Below are 23,970 nucleotides of genomic sequence, written 5' to 3' on the forward strand. Positions count from 1 at the left end.
TTCTTTTGGCAGCCCATGGTACTTTCAATATTCTCCTCCAACACCATAACTCAAAAGCATCAATTCTTCTATGATCTTCCTTGTTCACTGTCCAACTTTCGCATGCATATGAGGTTATTGAAAATACCATGGCTTGGGTCAATCGTAGGGAACATATATTAAGATTCACTGGGTTTCTTACTGAATTTGTGTTTCCAAGGAAAAAGTCAAACTCATTAGGGACTATAAATTGGGTTATGATTTTTCAGAATATCAAGGCTTAATAATTAGGGAAAATTAAAGAACTTAAAAATAATACTGGAATGTCAAGTTATTCCATTCCCTTAAGTTATGCAAATTGAAAACAGTATTAACCAATTACATTTTTGAAATCACCTCTAACCTTTGAATTTTTAAAAACATTCTTAAGATCTGGAATATCTAATTTTAACCTACTAGTACTAAAAATTCTAGTCAGAAAAATTAATATGAATATTTATCTCAGAAATGTTAAGTACTTACCTGTCACAGGACTTAGGTCATGAAGAGGTGTTTTTTTCCTTCTATATATTTTTGGGAACATATGAATTTAGCAACTTCCTTGTTTCCACTTTAGTTTTGGCCTCTATAAAACTCAGATCAAATATGTGGCACATTTTGTTATTAGTTGCCATTGAGTCAATTCTGACTCCAGGCAACATCTTGTATACAGAATAGAACTGCTCCATAGGGTTTTACCAGCTGTTCCGTGGGAGAAAGAGGAGGCTTTGTGCTCCCGTCAAGATTTACAGCCTCAGAAACCCTGTACAGGGTCGCTATGAGTCAGAACCAACTCCACGGCACACAACAACAATAGGGTTTTGAAGGCTGTCACCATTCAGAAGCACATCTGTCTTCAAAGAGCCTCCGGGTGGGTTTGAATCCCCAATTTTTTTTTGCTAGTAATTGAGTGCTTAATTGTTTGTGCCACTCTGGGCACAACTTTAGCTCTGAATTAACAAAATCGCCTGCAATTTTTTTAAAGCACCCTTTTTACTCATACTTTTCCTGACACTGATTTTCATTTTATAGATTCCTCTAACTACTTCAAATAATTCAAGTAATAAGGCAGTAAATATCTAACCCAGTGCCACTGAGTCGATTCTGACTCATAGCAAACCTATAGGACAGAGTAGAACAGCTCCAGTGGGTTTCTGAGACCGTAAATCTTTAGAGAAGCAGACTGCCTCACTTTTCTTCCATGGAAAAATGGGTTCAAATCACCAACCTTTTCATTAGTGCCCAAGGCTTAACCCACTGCACCACCAGAGCTCCTTAATAACTACATGAAAAAATTAATGAGTCAACTTTGTACATCTTATTTAAAACTACCTCATTTTAAAGAAAAAAATATATTTAAACAATATTTTAAAATCAGAGTTCTGAAGTCTATGTAAATATATTTATCATTTTAATCTTAATCTAAACTGACTATATTCTTATATTTGCCATTTGATTCAGCATACATATTATCATGAGACTTACTGTTTTTCCAGATTTAGGTAGACTTCTCTTCCGATTTTCTTTAAGAGATTTTACTGGTTGATTTCCATTAGCCTCCATAAAGAAAGAACAGCCAATGCTTGATTTTTTCAAACGTACACGACCATATGCAGTTTATAAATGAATCTTGTATGATGACAAGCTATTAACTATCATATTAGTAACCTTGAAAAGGAAACATTTATTTTCTGACACTTAAAATGCCCTTTTATAGATGTCATATGGGAATACACCTGCATTCATATATAGGTATGGTGGTGGTAGTTTTGTGCCATTGAGTTTGTTCCAACTAAAAATGGCCCTTTATAGTGTTTCTGAGGCTATAAATTTTACAGGAGCAGAAAGTCTCTTCTTTCTCCAGTGGAGTGACTAGAAGATTTGAACTGTTGACCTTGTGGTTAGAAGCCCAGTTTGTAATCTACTATGCTACCAGGGATCCTTATATATAGGTATTGTTGTTGTTGTTAAATGCTGTCAATTTGGTTCTGATTCATAGTGACCCTGTATAGAGTTTCTGAGAAGTGGCTGGTGGGTTTGATCCATTGACCTGGTGATTAGCAGTCCAGTGCTTATTATTACAGAACCACACCAGGACTCCATATGTACCAATGAGTGGTGGTTATGTACCAATGAGTCAGTTCCGACTCATAGTGACCCTGTATAGGGTTTCCAAGGCTGTAAATCTTTACAGAAGCAGAAAGCCTCTTTTTTTTGGCCCCTGTATAGCTGCTGGTACATCTGAATTGCTGACCTCCTGTTTAGCAGCCCAGCTTATATTTAATGCACCAGACTGCAAAGCCATTTGAACTGCAAGGTCTGTGGTTCAAGCTCACCAGCGGCTCCTTGGAAACCCTATGCAGGGTCACTATGGATCAGAATTGACTCGATGGCACTTAACAACAACAACCTTATATATAGGTATGTTGTTGTTAAGTGCTGTCGAGTCAGATCTGACTCATAGCAAACCTGTATAGGATTTTTGAGGAGCGGCTGGTAAGCTTGAACCTCTGACTTTGCTATTTAAACTGACCTTGCAGTCTTGTGAATTAATCCACAATGCCACACTAGGACTCCATATATAGGTATGTTGTTGTTGTTGTTAAGTGCTGTTGAGTCAGTTTTGAACCATAGTGACTGAACCTGCATAGGGTTTCTGAAGAGCAGGTGGTGAGCTTGAACTGCCAATCTTGGAGTTCAAACAAGCTTTGCAGTCCAGTGTGTTAACTCACAGTGCCACACCAGGACTCCATATATAGGTATAGTTGTGGCTATTTCTACATATATATTTATCAATATTGCATTGGTTGTTTGATTGGTTCTGTGCTGTGGAGTTCTGACTCATAGCGACCCTGTATAGAATTTCTGAGGCCATAATTTTTATAGGAGCAGAAAGTCTCATCTTTCTCCCACAGAATAGCTGGTAGTTTCGAACTGTTGATCTTGAGTTTAGCAGCCCAACTCATAACCACTATTCTACCAGAGCTTCTTAAATATTGCATATATGGCAGTGGTTATGTGTCATGGAGTCTGTCTTGATTCATAGCAACCCTGTATAGGGTTTCTGAGGATGCAAATCTTTACAGGAACAGAAAGTCCCATGTTTCTCCCATGGAACCACTGGTCATTTTAAACTGCTGACCGTGAGATTAGCAGCCCGATTTGTAACTACTACACTACCAGAGCTCCTTATACATATAGCTATATGTATATAGGATCCTGGTGTGGCAATGTAGGATAAGCACTGGAATGCTACCCACAAGGTCAGTGGTTAAAACCACCAGCCGTTCATTGGTTGCCACAGGTCAGAACCACCTCAACAGCACTTAACACACACACACACACACACACATATATATGTACACATACACACATACACACACATTTATGTTGTTAAGTGCCATAAAGTTGGTTCCGACTCATAGTGACCTTGTATAGGGTTTTCAAGGAATAGGTGATGGGTGTGAACCACAGATCCACCGATCTTGAGGCTCCATATATATGGAGTCCTGGTGTGGTACTATAGGATAATCACTGGACTGCAAGGTCGGTTTAAACTGCAAGGTCGACAATTCCAACCCACCAGATGCTTTTTGGAAACCCTGTATAGGGTCACTATGTGTTGGAATCAACTTGACAGCACTTAACAATAACAACGTATATATGGAGCTCTGTTAGCGTAGTGGTTACGAATCCAGCTGCGAGCCGCAAGGTCAGCTGTTCGGCGGGACAAAGATGAGGCTTTCTGTTCCTGTAAAGATTTACAGCCTCAGAACCCCTGTATAGGGTCGCTATGAGTTGGAACTAACTCCACAGCACATAACAACAACAACATACTTATATATATAATTTTTGTTGTGAGGTGCCGTTGAGTCGGTTATAACTCATAGCAACCCTACATAAGGTTTCCAAGAACAGTTAGTGGGTTTGAACTGTCGACCTTGTGATTCACAGTCCATTGCTGATCCTACAGCACCACACCAGGAGTCTCTTAGAACACATATATAATAAAACACAATTATAGAAACTACTTAAACATCAGAACTAAACTATTAAACTTGAAGTCTAAGGACCACTGTTTCAGTGGACATCTAGATCAGCTGGCAAAACACAGTTCATAAAAATAATGTACTAATTTGGTGAGTGGAGTCCTGATGTGGCACTGTGGGTTAATGCACTGGACTGTAAGGCCGTTTTGAACCGCAAGGTCGGTGGTTCAAGCTCACCAGCCTTCCTAGGAAAGCCTATACAGGGTCACTATGGATCAGAACTGACTCAATGGCACTTAATAACAACAACAATCTGGTGAGTAGCATCTGGAATCTTAAAGCTTGTGAGCAACTATTATTGGTCTCTTCTTGCCTGGAGCAAAGGAGAATGAAGAAAACTGAAGACTCAAGAAAGTGGTTAGTCCAAAGTACTAATAGCTCAAATGAACCACAGTCTTCCCTAACCTGAAATCAGAAGAGCTAGATGGTACACAGCTCCACTACCCCACTGACCAGGATCACAGTACGATGGGGCTCCAAAAAGTTCTTGGAAAATGAAATTTTTCTATGAACTCTTTGAACCCCATCTTGTAGAAGGTCCCAGTTAGAAAGTTAGAAAATATAGAACAACAACAATGAAAACAACCAAACTTACTGGTCTGAAAGACACTGGAAGAACCCCTAAGATTTAGAAATCCCTTAGACTTGAAACTGATGACATTCCTGAAGAGTACGTCTCAGCCATCGAATGTTGTTGTTAAGTGTCATCAAGTCAATACTGACTCACAGTGACCCATATAAGGTTTCTGAGGTTTTAAATCTTTGAGGGGGAAGAAAGTCTCATCTTTCTCCCATGGAGCGGCTAGTGGGCTCATACTTCTAACCTTGTGGTTCAAAGTAACATGCTTATACAGAGCCATTGTGCTCCTTCAGCCAAATAACAGATGTTATTGGTAAGTGCTTTAAAGTTGATTCCAACATATAGCGACCCTGTATAGGGTTTCCAAGGAGCAACTGATTGGTTTGAACCGCTGACCCTGTGGTTAGTAGCTCAGTGTTTATCCTACAGCAGCACCACACCAGGGCAGGCCTATAAAATAAACAATAATATCCAAGAAGAACCTACTCCTTAGAGCATCAACTATCCAAGACCAAAAGGGCAACATTTGCCAAAACCAAAGACGAGAAGGCAGGGAATGATAAGGAAACCAGATGAATAGAAACAGGGAGCTCAGGGAGGAAATGGAGAGAGTACTGACACATTGCGAGGGGGGCCAGTTTGCAACCAATATCGTTGAACAATTTGTATATGAACTATGATTGGAAAATTATTTGTTATGTGAACTTTCACCTAAGCACAATAACATGTTAAAGAAAAAAAATGCCTTTTCAATAATTATTTCCATAGTACAAACGTTATTACGTATTTTAATTTTTTGTCATTTCCTAACTGTAATTCAGTCATTCATGTTTCTCAAAATCAAGAGCACTCTGGCTCATAAACAAAAACAAGGGCAATTTCAGAAATGAATTTATGTCCCCTAAACATCTTAATATTACATTACAAGGAATTCCTCCTTATACTCTTAGTCCTTGTGTGATGTTGTAGGATAAATACTGGACTGCTAACTGCAAGGTCAGCAGTTCAAACCCACCCACCAGTCACTCCTCAGAGATCCTATATAGGGTGGCTATGATTTTAAACTGAGCAGACAGCAGTGCACAACAACATATTTTACTAAAGGATTGTTGTTGTTAAGTGCCATTGAGTCAATTCTGACGCATAACAACCCTGTATAGGGTTTCTGAGGCTGTAAATCTTTAGTGGGAACAGAAAATCTCATCTTTCTCCTGCACAATGGCTGATAGACCTGAACTGCTGACCTTGTAGTACACAGTCCAGTGCTTATCCTGTGAAGCCACTGCACTTCCTAGTAAAGGATGGTGGTAGTGGTAGTGTTTTCATCTACGTACTAGTTTGAATGCTATCTTATTGCTAGCTCTAACTCCCCACTGAGAGTGTAAAAAAAAGATGCACCTTAAAAAGGCACTATAATCAGTTGTATGTTAGCAATGTTTAGCAACTACTCTGAGACAAAAAATAAAACAAAACAAAAATAAAACTATGATCTGAGGCACTTGATGATTTTTGTGCTGTATATACTCCCACCATGTTAAATTTCAAGCTACCAACATGATGTTATTGAATGAGGAGTCTGGAAGAAATGCTAAGCAACTTTTATAATCCAGCTCTAACACATCACTGATAGTAATATTTGGATGTCATATTTTACATATTTTACAAATGCTTTTTCTTCATCCCTGAACCTTTGAAAGTAGCTTAAAGTTCTAAAATAAAATATTAATTCATACCAGAAACTGAACGAAAGCAGTGATGCTTTTGGTTTAAGAATGTAAGATTCAATTTATACAAGTTATATATAAAACATTATTTTATAATACCTTATTAGCAAGATGATAAATTTACAAGCTAGAGCATGGGAACATTTTGGGTAGTGTAGTGGTTATGAATCAGGCTACGAACCACAAGGTCAGCAGTTCGAAACTACCAGCTGCTCTGCGGGAGAAAGAGGAGGCTTTCTGCTCCCGTAAAGATTTACAGCCTCAGAAACCCTGTTCAGGGTCTCTATGGGTCGGAACCGACTCGACGGCACTTAACAACAACAACAACAGGACATTGGGAGTCTAAATGACAGAGTCACTTTTCAAAGCCTTTCCTGCATTCTGCTCTACTGCACATTCAGTAAAATAAACTGTTCTGTCCTTTGTGCAATCATGTAGCGTATTCAGTCTTCTTTCTATCATAGTTCTATCTCACTGCTTGTTTGCTTCCAGTTACTAAATTTTTAGCTAAAACCTGGAACTATATGCTATTAGCTTATATTCCCAGCACCTAGTAGAGTACCTGATACATAATATAATATGTATCATATATATAATATAATAGGTGCTTAATAAATATTGGATTAATAACTGAAGTACTAAAAATCATAATAAACTTACATATGGGAACATCATATAGGGGGATATCACAAAGTTAGAGTGGAGAACAAACCTAAGGCGATACTTACCATCTTATTCTGAAAGATTTTTCCACTTCTTGTTTTGCCTTCAGACACATCAAGTTCAAATGTTTTACTGACTAGTTGCTCAACCTAAAAGAGAAGATAATTATACAAAACCATGTAACAAAAAATCAAAGGCAAAAATATTGGTCTCTATATACCTGGAGCAATAGAGGAAGAAATAAGAGGAAGACATGGTATATTTAGCTAATTGTCTCCATAAACAACTGCCTCCTTTGTCATAAGACCAGAACTGGATGCTGCCTAGCTACCACTGATGAATATTTTGATCACAGAAGAATCCAGATCAAAAGGGGAAAATGTAGACTAGAATTTCAAATTCTCATGGACTCTAGACTTTATGGTATGTGTGTATAGGTAAATGAACCTCTGAAACTACTGCTATGAGATAATCTTTAAACCTTAAACCTGAAGTCATTCTAGAGCTGAATAACAGTTTAGTTTAACTAGTCAAAAAGAAAAAAAAAAAGGTCTGCCTTGAGTATTATGCTCTTTAAAGAACTATCTGGTGGTGGCTGTGTGCCGTCAACTTGGTTCTGACTCATAGTGACCCCATGTAGGGTTTCTGAGGCTGTAAATCTTAACAAGAGCAGAAAGTCTTGTTTCTCCTGAGTGGCTGTAGATTAGAGCTGTTGACTTTGCAGTTAGCAGCCCAACTCGTAATCCACTACATTACCAGGGCTCCTTTAAGAACTATCTTTTGTTGTTGTTGTTAAGTGCTGTAGAGTCTATTCCGACCCATACCGAGCCAGTATCGGATTTCTGAGGAGCAACTGGTGAGCTTGAGCTGCCAACCTTGCAGTTCAAACAGCTTTGCAGTCTGGCGCATTAACCCACAGTGCCACATCTAGATAGGATCAAATGGATAACAGCAACTTGAATTATTAGTGGGACAGTAAATTTATATTAATGAGGAACAACTCAGAAAAAGTGAGTGAGATGACTCAAAAGAATGTAATCAATGTCACTGAATTGTATACATGGAAAATGTTAAATTGGTGTATGTTTTGCTGTGCAGTCTTTTGGTACAACAAATTATGGCTCAACAACAACAACCATAGTTTTTGTAACTCCCACCAAATGACTGGGTGGGACCATGCAAATAGGTTGCACAGGGCACTAATGTGGGATTGATTAGTTTTGCTATCCTGTTAGGTTTAAAAATAAGCGCTCTCAGAAGTGGGAACAGAGGATCCCAAGACCACTGAAAACAGAAAGCCAAGAGCAGAGTGTGTCCTTTACACCACAAAGTCCCTGTGGAGATAGTGACCACAGAGGTGGTAGCAGAAGCAGCAGCATGGAAAGAGAGAGCAGAGGGCTTTCTGGCACACAGACAGAGTAAAGCTGAGTGCCTTCAAACTTTCAGAATGTGCTTTTTGGGCATTTACAGACATCACTAACAGCCTTTTAACACTTCCCCAAGTGAGGAACAGCAAGGGGCATTGTGGCTGAGGCTGAGGACAAGAGTGAGGCAAGCCTGCAGTAGACCTGAGAAGAGGCATTCCTGACCAGAGAACTGCTATTTCCTGTGATGTTTCTGAATTATATACTGAATTGTACCATGTTCACTTCCCTAATAAACCCCATAATCGTGAGTATTATCTGTGAGTTCTATGTGAATATTGCAACAGATTATTGAACCATGCAAAGAAGCAGAAAGAGGTGTGGGAGGAATTGTTGGTGTCCTGATAGGGTAAAAAAAAAGAAGATGAGGCATGTTGTCTTCTGCCTATATAGGAATCAGGATGATGGTAGAGTTTGATTCTTCTTCCCCATTATGAAGTTGGAGGTTAGGTATGGCCTCCATGTCATGTCATTTTTGCAAGTATCAACAACAGCAAAATAAATAAAATTCAGTAAAAAAAAACCAAAAACCTATAATAAACAAAACCACATAACATAAAAAGCACAAAAGTAAAGATAATAAAACTGAAACTACACAATTGACCCATCACAGAACTGAAAAGTCCCAAATGATCATTAGGCATTACTCTTCCAAAACTTAGGAATTTAGTCCTCTGCCATTTAAGAAAGCAGCAGGACAGAAGTAGTTACATAATCATCAAATCCCATTATTTCCAAATTAATTTGATGTAAATATATTATAGGATTTCACTGTATATAGTAGTAGTAGTAGTTAGGTGCCATAGAGTTAATACTGACTCATAGCAACCTTATGCGCAACAGAATGAAACACTGCCTGCTCCTGGGCCAATCTCACAATCATTGCTACTTCTGAGCCCATTGCTGCCACCACTGTGCCAGTCCATCTCGTTGGGGGTCTTTGTCTTTTTCTCCGACTCTCCATGTTACAACACATGATATCCTTTTCCAGTGACTGGTCCCTCCTGATAACATGTTCAAAGTATGAGAGACAAGTTTGGCCATCCTGGCTTCAAAGCAGCACTCTGGCTGTACTTCTTCCAACACAGATCAGTTTGTTCTTTTGGCAGCCCATGGTACTTTCAATATTCTCCTCCAATGTCATAACTCATACGCATCAATTCTTTTATGGTCTTCCTTATTCACTGTCTAACTCTCACATGCATATGATGTTATTGAAAATACCATGGCTTGGGTCAGGCACCCCTTAGTCCTCAAACTGACATCTTTGCTCTTCAACAACTTAAAAAGGTCTTATGCCACAGATTTCCCCAATGCATACGTTGTTTGATTTCCTGACTGCTGCTTCCATGAGTGTTGATGGTTGACCCGAGAAAAATGAAATCTTTGATAACTTCAATATTTTCTTCATTTATATGGATATTGTTTATTGGTCTAATGATAAGGATTTTTGTTTTATTTACTTTGAGATGCAACCCATACTGAAGGCTGTGGTTTTTGATTCTCGTCAGTGTTTTAAGCCTTCTTCACTTTCAGCAAGCAAGGTTGTATCATCTGCATATCGCAGGTTGTTAATGAGTCTTCCTCTATTCCTGATGTCACGTTTTTCTTCATATAACCCAGCTGCTTGATAATTTGCTAAGCATACAGACTGAATAAGTATGGTGAAAGAATACAATTGTGGCACACACCTTTCCTAATTTTAAACCATTCAGTGTTCCTTTGTTTTGTTCAAACTTGGTGTATGTACAAGTTCCTCATGAGCTCATTTTAGTGTTCCAGAAGACTCATATTTCACAATGTTGTCCATAGCTTGTCATGATCCACACAATCAAAAGTCATTGCGTAGTCAGTAAAGCACAAGTAAACATCTTTCTGGTATTCTCTGCTTTCAGCCAGGATCCATCTGACGTTGGCAATGATATTCCTTGTTCCACGTCCTCTTCTGAATCTGGATTGAACTTCAGGAATTTCTCTGTCAATGTATGGTTGCAGCTATTTTTGCATTATGTTATAAAACTTTACTTGCATGGGATACCAATGATACTGTCTGATGACTTCTGCATTTCGTTGGGTCACCTCTCTTTGGAATGGGCACAAATATTGAGCTCTTCCAGTCAGCTGACCAGGTATCTGTCCTCCAAATCTCTTGGTATAGAAACAGTGCCACCTCAGTTTCTTGAAATATTTCAATTTGTATTCCATAAATTCCTGGTGCCTTGTTCTTTGCTGATGCTTTCAATGTACCTTAGATTTCCTCCTTGAGGATCATTGGCTATTGATCCTATGCTACCTCTTGAAATGGTTGTACATTGACCATTTCTTTTTGATACAGTAACTCTGTATATTCCATCTTCTTTTGATGCTTTCTGCATCATTCAATAATTTGCCCATAGAATCTTTTAATATTGCAAATCGAGGTTTGAATTTTATCTTCAGCACCCTCAACTTGAGAAATGCTGAGCTTGTTTTCCCCTTTCCTTTTGGTTTTGTAATTCCAGGTCTTTGCATATTTCATTGTAGTATTTGACTTTGTCTTCTCAAGCTGACCTTTGAAATTCTGTGTTCAACTCTTGTACTTCCTCACTTGTTTAGCATTTTTATGCTGGAAATCAAGTCTCAGAGTTTCTTCTGACACCCATTTTGGTCTTTTCCTTCTGTCTTATTTTCTTAATTATCTTTTGCTTTCTTCCTCTATGATGTTCTTGATGTCATCCCACAACTCTTCTGTTCTTTGGTCTTAGTATCTAATGCATCAAATCTGTTCTTCAAAGGATCTCTAAATTCAGGTGGGATATATTCAAGGTCATATTTTGGCTCTTGTGGATTTAAATAAAATTTATTCAGCTTCAGCCTGAATTTGCATATAAGCAATTTAGGGTCTGTACCCCAGTCTGCCCCTAGCCTTGTTCTTACAGATGATATGGAGGTCTTCCACAGTCTCTTTCCACAGATGTAGTCAATTTGAATTCTGTGTACTCCATCTGGTGAGGTCCATGTATATAATAATTTTTTATGTATTTTAAAAAAGGTATTTGCAATGAAGAAGTCATTGGTCTTGCACAATTCTATCATGTGATTGCCAGCATTGTTTCTATCACCAAGGCCATATTTTTCAACCACTGATGCTTCCTGTTTGTTTCCAACCTTTGCATTCCAATTGCCAGTAGTTATTAATACATCTTGATTGCATGTTTAATCAATTTCAGACTGAATAAATTGGTAGAATTTTTCGATCTCGTCATCACTGCCTTTAGTGATTGGTTTGTAAATTTAAATAAAAGCAGTATTAACTGGTCTTCCTTGTAGGTGTACGGATATTATCCTATCACAGACAGTGTTGTACTTCATGAAAGATCTTGATATGTTCTTTTTGATGATGAATACAACTCCATTCCTCTTCAATTTGTCATTCCTGGCATAGTAAACCATGTGATTGTCAGGTTCAAAATGGCCAATACCAGTCCATTTTAGCTCACTAGTGCCTAGGATACTGATGTTTATACATTCCATTTTTTGACAATTTCCACTTTTTCTAGAGTCCTACTTCATGCATTATGTGTTCTGATTATTAATGGATGCCTAAAGCAGTTTCTCCTCATTTTGCATTGCACCCCATCAGCAAATGAAGGCCCCAAGGGCTTTATTCCATTCTCATCATCACAGTCAGCTGTACTTTGAAGAGACAGCTCTTCCTCAGTTGCATTTTGAGTGTCTTCCAACCTGAGGGTCTCATCTTCCAGCACTATATCTGATAATATTCGGGTGCTTTTCATCATGTTTCAATATTAAATAATCTGGTGTTGACATTGTTCTATTGCTATTCATAAGCTTTTCAATGATTAAATATTTGGAAGTAGTCCATCTCTCTTCCTAATCTGTCTTTGTCTGGAAGCTTATCTAAAACCTGTCCACCATGAGTGAACCTTCTGGCATTGAAAATACCCATGGCATAGCTTCCAGGATCTCAGCAACACACAAGCCATCACAGTATGATAAACTGATAGGCAAGTGGTGGTCACTGTACATGGAAAGCATATTAACAAGTTCTGCTCTAAGGCAACAAAAATGTATTACATATGCCATTTATAAACACAAAATGAGTGGAATAAGTAGTCCTTGAGATTCTATCTCAGGAGAAAGATGAGGCTTTTTGCGCCTGCAAAGATTTACTCCCTTGGCAACCCTATACAGGGTCATATGAGTCAGAATCGACTTGACAGCACTTAATAATAATGGCAAGATTCTATCTAGTTCTGAAATTTTGAGATCCCTTGAATAGTATTTAGGTTTATTATTAAGCAAATTTACCAGTAATATACTAAAAAGTTTTCAACCAGATTTTGTTAGTAAAAAAGCATTCTAAATACATTGTTTTCTTCCAGAGAACCTAGAATAAGAAAGTTGGAGAAATAACTAAGCAAGTAAATAAACAATAGCCTTAAAAAAAAAAAAAAAGTTTAAGGATTGTTGTGGGAAACAGGTTTACAGTTCCTTACAAAGTTAAACATGAAATTATCAAATCATTCAGCAATTCCAATACTAGTTATATAGCCAAAAGAATTGAAAGCAGGGTCTCAATAGAAACTTTTACACTAAAGTTAATTGCAGCATTATTTACAATAGCTGAAGGTTGAAAACAACTCGAACATCTAGTAACAGATGAATGGATAAACAAAATGTGGTACATTCATACAATGGAATATTGCTGTTGTTATTTTGTGCTGTGGTGTTAGTTCTGACACATAGAAACCCTGTATAGGGTTTCCCAGACTGTAAATAGTAAGGAGCAGAAAGCTTCATCTTTCTCTCATGAAGTGGCTGGTGGGTTTAAACCACCAACCTTGCAGTTCGCAGTCCCATGTGTATCCTACAGAGCCACCATGCTCTCACAATGAAATATTATCCAGCCATAAAAAGGAATTAAGCTCTGATTACATGTTATAACATGGATGAACCTTGAAATGATTATGCTGTGAAATAAGTCAGACACAAATAATATGATCCTACTTATATGGATTATCTAGAATAGGCTAATTTATAAAGGCAGGAAATAGATTAGAGTTTATCAGGAGCTGGGAAAGGAAGGAATGAGAAGCTACTGCTTTGCTTAATGGATACAGAGTTTGTTAGGAGTGCTGAAAATTTTAGAAGCAATGTGATGGTTGCTGAACACTGTAAACTTAATTTGTATCACTGAATCATGCATTTAAAAATGGCCCAAATGGTAAATGCTGTTGTTTTTCAGTGCTGTTGCATCAGTTCCGACCCATAGTGACCCTGTAGAGGGTTTCTTAGAAGCGCTGGTGAGCTTGAACCTCTGACCTTGTGGTTCAAAGCAACTTTGCAGTCCAGCGCATTAACCCACAGCACCACACCAGGACTCATGTTATATATATTTTATCACAATAAAAAACAATATATTTTAAAAAGTAAAATGGGAACTAAGATGTTTGTACCTGAGAATGAGAAACTGAAATATCTGTACTCTCCTTAGACCTCATAGTTTCATCTTCCTCACAATCTGGGGGAAAAAAAAAATTTAGATGTGCAAAACTGAATAGGAATTGACTTAATCTACATTTTCACTAGCTTCTTACCTCCAAATTCTGAAGATCCAGAGGTTTTTTTTTCCTCTTTCATTTTAGTTTCAGTGTCAAAATCCGTCTACATAATTATATGGGGGGAAAAACGGACACATTTTAAAAAGACATTAAAACAATTAGAAGGAAGTATTTATTAACACATTTGTTTTATGTTATAGTTAAATAAAACATAACACTACAACTGCCTAAACATGTTAGAGATAGCAGTGATCCAACAATTACTACAAAACAGCAACCTGTTTATCCAAAGTATACAATGCTGTTTTTCTCTACTTTGTGGCATTGCTTTAAGGACAAATGAGGAAAATATGTAACTTTTCTCAAAAATGTCTGGTGATTCTAAGAAGCTTTGTTGTTAAGTGTTGTCAAGTAATTTCTGATTCATAGAGACCCTGTATAGATAGGGTTTCCAAGGAGCAGCTGGTGGGTTTGAACTGCTAACATTGAAGTTAGTGGTCCAGTGATTAACTTAACAGCATTATACCTGGACTCCTTAGATCTTAATATTGTTTGAGGGCATTAAATTCAACATATTTATCCAACAAGCTACCACTTCTGTAGTTTCTGTATAAATGTTAGGATAGACGCTGAATATACCCCGTCGTCATAGAGTTAGTGGAAGTCAGTCATGGTATAATTGGAATAGTAACAGATTTAACATCTAATTATAATAACTTTAAATATTTCAAAGAATGTTAAATAAATCCCAGATGAGGCTTTCTGCTCCCATAAAGATTTACAGCCTTGAAAACCTTGTACAGGGTTGCTATGAGTTGGAACCAACTCCATGGCACATAACCACCACCACCATATTTATTCATAAAACAACACTAGGATTTAGGTTTTTTGGGGAAATTGGTTGATGTAAGTTGAATCTTTTATTTGTAAAGATGTGGCCACAATCCTAATTCAGAAGAGTCAGCCTTTCTACATTAGTACCAATGTGATAATTTAGAATAAAATGAGACAAGAGAAAATAATATGAGATTAATGAACATCAGGTTAATGCTGAAAAATTCAAGCAATGCTAGCTTTCACATATGCTGTGTGTACGGTAAACAACAACAGAAACACAACACTTATTTTCTATTCATTCAGGCGATACTTGCGAATCCACTGATTACAAATCTAAGTGCTAGGTAGGTAGACCAACCAAACCCAAGTCACTGCGATCGAGTCAATTCCAACTCACAATTCAGACCCTGTATGGGTTTTCAAGGCTCTTTGAAGGAGCAGAAAACCTCATCTTTCTCCCGAGGAGCAGCTGGTGTGGTTGAACTGCAGACCTGCAGTTAGCCATCTGGTTCTTATCCTATAGTACCACCAGGACTTCTAGCTAGGTAAAAAGGAGGATTACAAAAATATACAAAATATATTTCCTGTTTTTCAGGAACTTCCAGGATGCTTCAGGACAGCGACTTATCATGAGCACTTAGGACAGACGTTGTAAAAAGGATTCCAGCATTAAGTTTTACGGATGTGCTAAAAATTCAAGAGTTTTTGAATTATGTTCCAAAGTTCATGGTGTTTCCTCAGAGTCCACAATAAGGGTAAGTAAGGCAATGAGGGACTGGGCCTCTAGGACCATTCTCTGCTTCAATTAGAATAGTTGTTTTTTTAAGTTTCTGAGTATAATGTTACTTGAAACAAGTAAAATGTTTGAAAACCTCAGGCTTAAACATGCTTTGGGAGAAGATGAGGCTTTTTGCTTCTGTAAAGATTTACAGCCTCAAAAATCCTGTGCAGGGTTGATATGAGTTGGAACCGACTTGACAGCATCTAGCAACAATGTAGTAGTTGTTGTTAAGCACCGTGGAGTCGGTTCTGATTCATAGTGACCCTGCACAGGGTTTCCGAGGCTATAAATCTTTACGGGAGCAGAAAACCACATCTTTCTCCTGCGGAACAGCTGGTAGTTTTGAACTGCCGACCTTAAGGTTAGCAGGCCGATTTGTAACCACTACGCTACCAGAGCAACATTCTACGGTACCAATAGCACATTCTTTAAGCTTATTATAATGTATTATTTATATAAACTACTGTATGAGGGGGCTACCAAAGGTTTGTGCAAAAATGAAATGAAAAGAGAATGGAATTTTTTCACGAACTTTTTGAAGCCCCCTTATATTTTATAAAGGAGCCCTGGTTGTGCTGTGGGTTAGGCGTTAGGCTACTAACAACAAAGTCAGTGGTTAAAACAGACTAATCACTTCATAGGAGAAAGATGAGGCTTTCTGTTCTCATAAAGATTGATAGCCTCAGAAACCCTCTATAGAAGTTTCTGTAAGTCAGAATCAATTGGATGGCAGTGGGTTTGGTTTGTACTTTATAACTTTTTAAATACTCACATTTACATAATACTCCTCTTCATCATCCATCAGGATTTTGTATAATGGTGTTTTCAATGATACTTTTTGTGACAGTAGATCAGAATCAATGCTTTCCATTCGTTCTTTCTCAGTGGTCACTTTTACTCTGAAGGCATGAAAAGGTGTTGGAACTTCACCCACATTTAAATGCATTGGATCCCCATCAAATAGCACTCCTTCACAATTACCATCCTTAAAACCGGGAGGCTGGTAATTTGGTGGTGTAACTGCAAAAAAAAGTAAGCATAATCTACGCTTTTTAAATTAAATTGAAGAAAACTATTAGCATTATAAAAATATGTACAGATTGAAGAAGTTTCAAACAATATAGACACAAAAAACTCAGAGACCCATTGCTGTCAAATCAATTCTGACTCATGGTGACTGGTAGTACTATACTCCAGTTTCCAAAGGTCCACAGTTTCCAATCTTTACAAAAGCACACTTCCCTGTTTCTCCTGTGGATAACTTTATGGGTTCAAACTGTTCACTCTTCAATTATCAGGCAAATACTTAACCACTGAACCATCAAGGCTCTTTTTAAAATAGTATTAACCAAACCTTATGAGGTTTCTCCACTGCCATCTAGTCCATTCCAATTCATAGGAATCCTACATGGGATTTCCAAGGCTCTAAATCTTTATGGGAGCAGACAGTCTCATCTTTCTCCTGAGAACTGGCTGGTGGATTTGAACCACTGATCTTCTGGTTAGGTGTCCAATGCTGATCCCACTGCATCACCAGAGCTTCTTTTCATATAACCTACTGCCATCGAAATCAATTCTGACTCTAGGCACCCTGTATAAGGTTTCTGAGGTTATAAATATTTATAGGAGCCGAAAGTCTACTCTCTTTCTTGATAAGTGACTGCTAGGTTTGAACTGCAGACCTTTTGGCTAGAAGCCCAATGCTTATCTTTCAGCACTACCAGGATTCCTTTCAAATAATACTGTTGTTAAGTGTCATCAAGTAGGTTCTGACTCAAAGCAACCCTGTACAGGGTTTCTCAGAAGCAGCTGGTAGGTTTCAACAGTTAGCAGTTCAGTGCTTATCCTACAATGCCATACTGGGGCTCCTCAAGTAGTATGTTGCTGTTGTTGTTAAGTGCTATTAAGTCAGTTCTGACTCATAGTGACCCTGTATATGGTTTCTGAGGAGCAAATGGTGAGTTTGAACTACCGACCTTGTGGTTCAAACCAACCTTGAGGGCAAGTGCTTATCCTATGGTGCCACATTGGTGGTGGTGGTTATGTGCCGTGGAGTTGGTTCTGACTCATAGCAACCCTGTTCAGGGTTTCTGAGGCTGTAAATCTTTACGGGAGCAGAAAACCTCATCTTTCTCCCATGGAACATCTGGTAGTTTTGAAATGCTGACCCTGAGCTTAGTAGGCCGATTCGTAACCACTACGCTACTAGAGCTCCTTATGATGCCACACTAGGGCTCCTCAAATAGTATGTTGTTGTTGTTAAGTGCTGTTGAGTCGGTTCTGACTCACAGTGACCTTGTATAGAGTTTCCCAGGAGCAGCTGGTAAGCTTGAACCACCAACCTTGCGGTTCAAACCAACTTTGCACAACAACCCACAGTGGTGGTGGTGTGTGCAGTGAAGTCGGTTCTGACTCATAGCAACCCTGAATAGGGTTTCTGAGGCTATAAATCTTCACAGAAACAGAAAGCCTCATCTTTCTCTCATGGAACAGCTGATAGTTTCAAACTGCTGACCTTGAGGTTAGCAGCCTGACTTGTAACCACTAGGCTACCTATAGAAGGACATAAAATAAGAAGTAAAAATCACCCCATTGTATTTCCTAAAGTTAAACTTTTGTTTTCTTAACTTGACTGGCTGTGTGACCTTCAACAAATTATATATATTATATCTGATTCGATTTCCTCCTCTGTTAAATGGGGGAAATAATAGTACTTGCCTAGTGTGACACTGTAGGATAAGCACTGGACTGCTAACCAAAAAATCATTGGTTCAAATCTACCAGGTGCTCCCTGTAAATCCTATACAGGGTCGCTATGAGTTGGAATTAACTTGACAACAATTAACAACAATCTCATTGGAAAGGTGCCCTGGTAGCACATTGGTTGGTGCTCAGCTGCTATCCAAAAGATTGGCAGTTCAAATCCACTAGCTGCTCTATGGGAGAAAGACGTGGCAGTCTGCCTCAAATATGATTACAGACTTGGAAACCCGATGGATGATTCTGCTTTGTCCTATAGGGTCACTATGAGTCAGAATGGACTAGATAGCAGTGACACAGCCTCATAGGTTTACTGTGGGCATTAAATGAATTAAAATGTATTAAAAGCCCAGAATAGAACTAGCACATAATGCTAGCTTTTATTATTATTGTTGCTTTATGTGCTTCTAGAAGATATTATGCATGTAAAAGATCTCATATTTCCATCCTTAGGAATGCAAATGAGATCATACTATTATGTATGTACCTTTTTAAATTTACTAATATCTCTTGGGTAACTTAATTTATCAACACATTCTTTTAAATGGATGCATAGTATTGGCACAGTGGCAGTAGCAGTGCGCTCAAGTGTAACAAGGATTTTAAGGATGGTGCAGGACTGGTCAGTATTTTGTTGTTGTGCACAGGGTCACCATGTGTCAGAACCAACTAGACAGAATGACACCTAACCATTACATCATAATCACACTATAATTGATTTAATCCCTCAATGATTGGCAATTAGGTTGTTCATAGTTTGTTCCTATCTTAACCAATGTTATATTGAACATACTTATAATATATAACCCTGTATATTTGTGCAAGTATATTCTCAAACTATTTTTATAGCCATAGACTGCATGGATTAAAGAGAATAAGCATTCAAAATTTTCATACTGACAAACTGTCCTTTACAAATGTTATACCTAAGTTCGTAGAAAAATGAATTAAAAGATAATGGAAAATTTCCACAAACTTTTTGAAACTCCTTCGTACAGTCCCCCAAAGAGTGTATAAAAATGTCTGGTTCCCAACACCTTTGCTAGTATAATGGTTTTGCAAGTGTTACCAATCTGATACGTGAAAAAACTGTATCTCACTGTTGCATTTCTGTGATTTTGAATGAGGTTGTACCTTACATGGATAGGTTTTATCACTAGAGAAGTTTGTATATATTTTAAAGTCTACTTACTTGAACCTTTAGTTTTTAAATACTGATATTAAATATAAATTTTATGATTTATAAAAATAATAACAACTTAGGTGTTTTAAAACATTTATCTAAATTAGAATGGAAATTGATTGCTTCAATAATAAACAAGCCTACAGATACTAACTAAAAAAAAAAAAAAAAAGTTTTACAAATAGTACCTTTATCATAGTAAAAAAGTTTCATGGTCAAACAAACATCATTAGGCAGAGGTCCCAGATTTTGCATTAGAACATAAATTTTGCGAACAAGGAGCATACTTGCTTTCTTGGTGTCAGCAGGTGACATGCTAGATCTGTTGTTTTGGGTTTTACTAGAAAAGAATCACACAATTTCTTTTACTATTTAAGATCTGATTCCTATTAGAGCATTATATTATCAAGTTGGAAGTTATCATTCAAAATGTGTCTTTATTATATTAAAATATATAGCTAATGCCACTAATATCATTATTATAAACAAATAACTCCATTTTATTTAAATTAAATATACATTTTATAAAGGTACTAAATGAAACAAATGATGGATGCTAGTTATATTTATTATCAAGCAAGCATACAGTAGGTTCCTACTCTTTGGCTCTGTTCCCACAATTAAAATAGTATATAATTAATTACTCCAAGTATGTATTATATGCCTTGATAGTTGGGAATCTGTGAGAAGTTTATAATTAATTCTGAAGTTTAGCTATGAGTAAGTGGTAGTCTATAATGCAAAAACAAACTATAGGACAATACCTTATGAAGTCCATTATTGGTCCATTATTGGTGTACTTGAATTTAAATTGGTAACATTCTGAAATTGTCTTAAATAGAAAACATTGCAGTTATACAATTATTATATAATACTGGCTGCAAAATTGTGATATATTGCTTTTGTATAATTCTTAATGTTCATTTGATAATTTTTCCTATAGGCTTTAAAATCATGTTAATCTAATGGTTTTAAAGTCCTAATAGTGGAGTCCTGTGGTCTGGATTTTTTTGTTCCTCTTGGGCAGATATGTTTATGTTCTCCTACTCATGGTAATGTAAGTTATATATATTACATGGAAGGAACTCCTTAGCAGGCAGATAAGGGAGGCAGCATAGCATACCTCAGCAGATTGGCTAAGTGGTGGTGGTGGTGGTGTGCCGTGGAGTCAGTTCCAACTCATAGTGACCCAGCATTGGGTTTCTGAGGCTGTAAATCTTTATGGGAGCAGAAAGCTTCATCTTTCTCCCACGGAACTGCTGCTAGTTTCGAACTGCTGACCATAAGGTTAGCAGTCTGACTTGTAAGCACTACGCTACCAGAGTTCCTTAGATTGGCTAAGTTGTTGTTAAGTGCTGTTGAGCTGATTCTGACCCATAGCGACCCTGTGCACAACAGAATGAAACACTGCTCAATCCTGGGTCAACCTCACAATTGTTGCCACGCTTGAGCCCACTGATGCTGCCAGTTTGCCAATCCATCTCGCTGGGGGTCTTCCTCTTTTTCTCTGGCCCTCCACCTTACCAAACATAATATCCTTCTCCAGTGACTGGTCCCTCCTGAGTAGAGGACTTAAATCCTTGCTATATTATAATCACAGGAAAGTAATTTAAGCTTTTTTAGTTTCGGTTTCTCCAACTAAGAAAAGGAATTGAAAACTGTTTCACTGGTGGTTGTGAATATGTATCAAGTGCACACTATAAGTATTCAATAAATGCTATTTTTACTGGTACATCAATAAAGTTGCCCTTTTACTCAATGAAAAAATGTACAACTACAAAATACTTGAAAATAAATGAACATTTCCCTGAACAATCAGTTAATTCAAAGCCTTTGCCCAAATAATCTGCTTTGTTACTGTGGACACATACTTTTGTGTTTAAGTGCCATTGAGTTGGTTCTAACTCATAGCAACCCAGTATAGCGTTTCGGAGGAGCAGCTGGTGGGTTTGAACCACCAGCCTTGTGGTTCAAACTAACCTTACAGTTCAGTGCTTACCCTACAGTGCCACACCAGTGTGGATACATACTAAACATTGATTATATACATAAGTATAAAAGAAGACAGATTTCCAGTATTACTATTGTTGTTGTTGTCAGGTGCCATCGAGTCGGAACCGACTCATAGCGACCCTATGCACAGCAAAACGAAACAATGTTCGATCCTGGGCCAACCTTACTACCGCTGCCACACCTGAGTCCATCAATGATGCCACCTGGCTGATCCATCTCGTTGGGGGTCTTCCTCTTTTTCTCTGACCCTCCACCCTACCCAGCATGACATCCTTCTCCAGCGATTGTTTCCTCCGGACAATATGTCCAAAGTAGGAGAGATGAAGTTTAGCCATCCTGGCCTCCAAGGAGCACTCTGGCTGCACTTCTTCCAAAACAGATCTATTGGTTCTTTTGGCAGTCCATGGCACTTTCAGTATTCTCCTCCAACACCACAACTCAAAGGCAAGTATTACTATAGCTATAGTATTTTTATTGCTTTCTTTCTTTGCATTTTAATTCTCACATAGGGATAGGGATCAGCTCTCTTTTAAAAAAAAAATAAGTTTAAATCTGCTTCTCTATGACTGAATGAAATACTATACTGTAACAGCTAGAGTGTAATGGCTAAGCAACCAGATCATGAACTGGCCTTTTCTATGTTCAAATCTTGGCTCTGCCGTTTCTGCCACTGTTAACCCTAGATAAGTTTCGTTGTAGTTTGGCTTTCTTATTTGTAAAGTGGAAATGATCATGTACTAACACTGAGGTTGTAGTGAACAAATGAGCTATGCCTACCCCATATAAAGCCCCAAAGAACAGAGTCTAGTATATAATAAGCACTCAATAGATCTTTCCTTATTTTTTACTTCTGTTTTTCCCTTCCATTTCTTGTCCTCTTGTCTTTCCCTTAATTATCAGATAAGCAGGTGGATGTGATTGGACTGGGAGAGATATTCAAAGTTTAAGGATGAGTTCCTTATTTTCCTCAAATTTAAGCCCTTTCATAATTCTATATAAGGACTATTGTAAAGAACCAGAAATCACAGATATAGGTTATTTCTTAAAATTTCTAGCTTTGTGGCCTAGAATCAGTTACAATCTCTCTTGCATTAAATTTATTAATCTGATTAGAGTTAACAATACAGATCATGCTTTATCTCAGAAAAGTTCAAATGTGGAAAAATTCATGAAAGTGTATTGGTTAAAGCACAATTAAAAGTGTAAGATTCTATCAGAGTTTTATATTCTTTTTAGACATTAGAGGTATTATATTTCTTTACAAACTCAAGCACACCTACCTGTGGGTCTTCTGGATTGGTGTACACCTATTTAAAAATAATTTACACATGAGTTTTCTAGGGCTATGTATTCAAGAAGTACTAAATTGAATATTTAGGTTAAATTATTAAGTGAACTCAACAAAGCAGAGAGAAAAAAAAAAAAAAAAAAAAGCAACCTTCCTAAATATTAGTTTGTTATTGTTTCTAATAAATCAGTTGTTTGAATAAATTGACATAATCTATTGATGGTTTCAGTGTTATTTAATTAATCAAGGTCACATTTGATAATTTGGAAAAAGAACATGTCTTAAAATACTTACAGCTAGAACAACCATCCTTAGCTGAAATACAACACAGAAAAAAAATCTTACTTGTATTTTATAAAACATTTTTTATGATTGATCATAAGAATTGTTTGTCTTATTTAAACATTTATTCCTAAATAAGTATTGTAGAAGATAAGCTTCATATCACACACAAAAGATAATACTGTTCATGTTTCCTTGTACCCTAAAATATCTATTCATATTTGACATACTGATAGTTGAAATTCATGCCTGCACTTTATTTTATTGACTTAAGCAAACAAGGGCATTACAAGCAATTAAAAGGAAAATATATGTTGTATTGTAAAATAACACATTTAAAATTTGCCAATGTGAGCATATGTTTGGAAAAGAGTAAAAAGTAAAGAGTTCATGATGCTTAACACATAAGAAAGGAAAAAGACTTTAGAGATCTTATGACCAGGAAAATCATAGGAAATTACTTACTCAAGTGATCTGCCAAAAATCTAAGTCATTGATTTTGATCTTATATTCCACAAGCAATCCATCAACAGATTGAAATAACTCTACTTACACCTGTGTTTTTTTTTTTTTTTTTAGTTGATGTCCTTGCTTAAACGACCATTACTTTTCATGAGGACTATAGTAATGGCCTCAGTGCTGTTCTCTGTATTACAATCTTAATTCTCTTTCTACAGTAGGTTCTTTAAATAGCAGTCAGAGTGATTTTAAAAACATTCAAATACAAATAAGATGTTGTTACATATTTACTTAAAAACTTAAAACAGACTTTCTTTGCATCTACTATAAAAATCCTTACCTACT

At 37.2% G+C, this 23,970-nt stretch overlaps 1 protein-coding gene across 1 annotated transcript in view; it reads right to left on the reverse strand.

Moving 5' to 3' along the window:
- The window catches only part of HORMAD1 (HORMA domain containing 1), a 30,514-nt gene that overhangs the window by 1,030 nt on the left and 5,514 nt on the right, over window positions 1–23,970 (reverse strand). The window contains exons 5-13 of the mRNA XM_006861703.1: window positions 23,179–23,199; window positions 22,877–22,903; window positions 20,348–20,415; window positions 19,772–19,923; window positions 16,413–16,660; window positions 14,059–14,125; window positions 13,918–13,982; window positions 7,100–7,183; window positions 1,504–1,575 (exon numbers count right to left, since the gene is read on the reverse strand). Of these exons, the coding sequence (XP_006861765.1) occupies window positions 1,504–1,575; window positions 7,100–7,183; window positions 13,918–13,982; window positions 14,059–14,125; window positions 16,413–16,660; window positions 19,772–19,923; window positions 20,348–20,415; window positions 22,877–22,903; window positions 23,179–23,199 (804 nt within the window). The remainder of the gene's footprint in view (window positions 1–1,503; window positions 1,576–7,099; window positions 7,184–13,917; window positions 13,983–14,058; window positions 14,126–16,412; window positions 16,661–19,771; window positions 19,924–20,347; window positions 20,416–22,876; window positions 22,904–23,178; window positions 23,200–23,970) is intronic.

The sequence above is a fragment of the Chrysochloris asiatica genome, unplaced genomic scaffold (assembly GCF_000296735.1).
Source record: "Chrysochloris asiatica unplaced genomic scaffold, ChrAsi1.0 scaffold00042, whole genome shotgun sequence".
NCBI lineage: Eukaryota > Metazoa > Chordata > Mammalia > Afrosoricida > Chrysochloridae > Chrysochloris > Chrysochloris asiatica.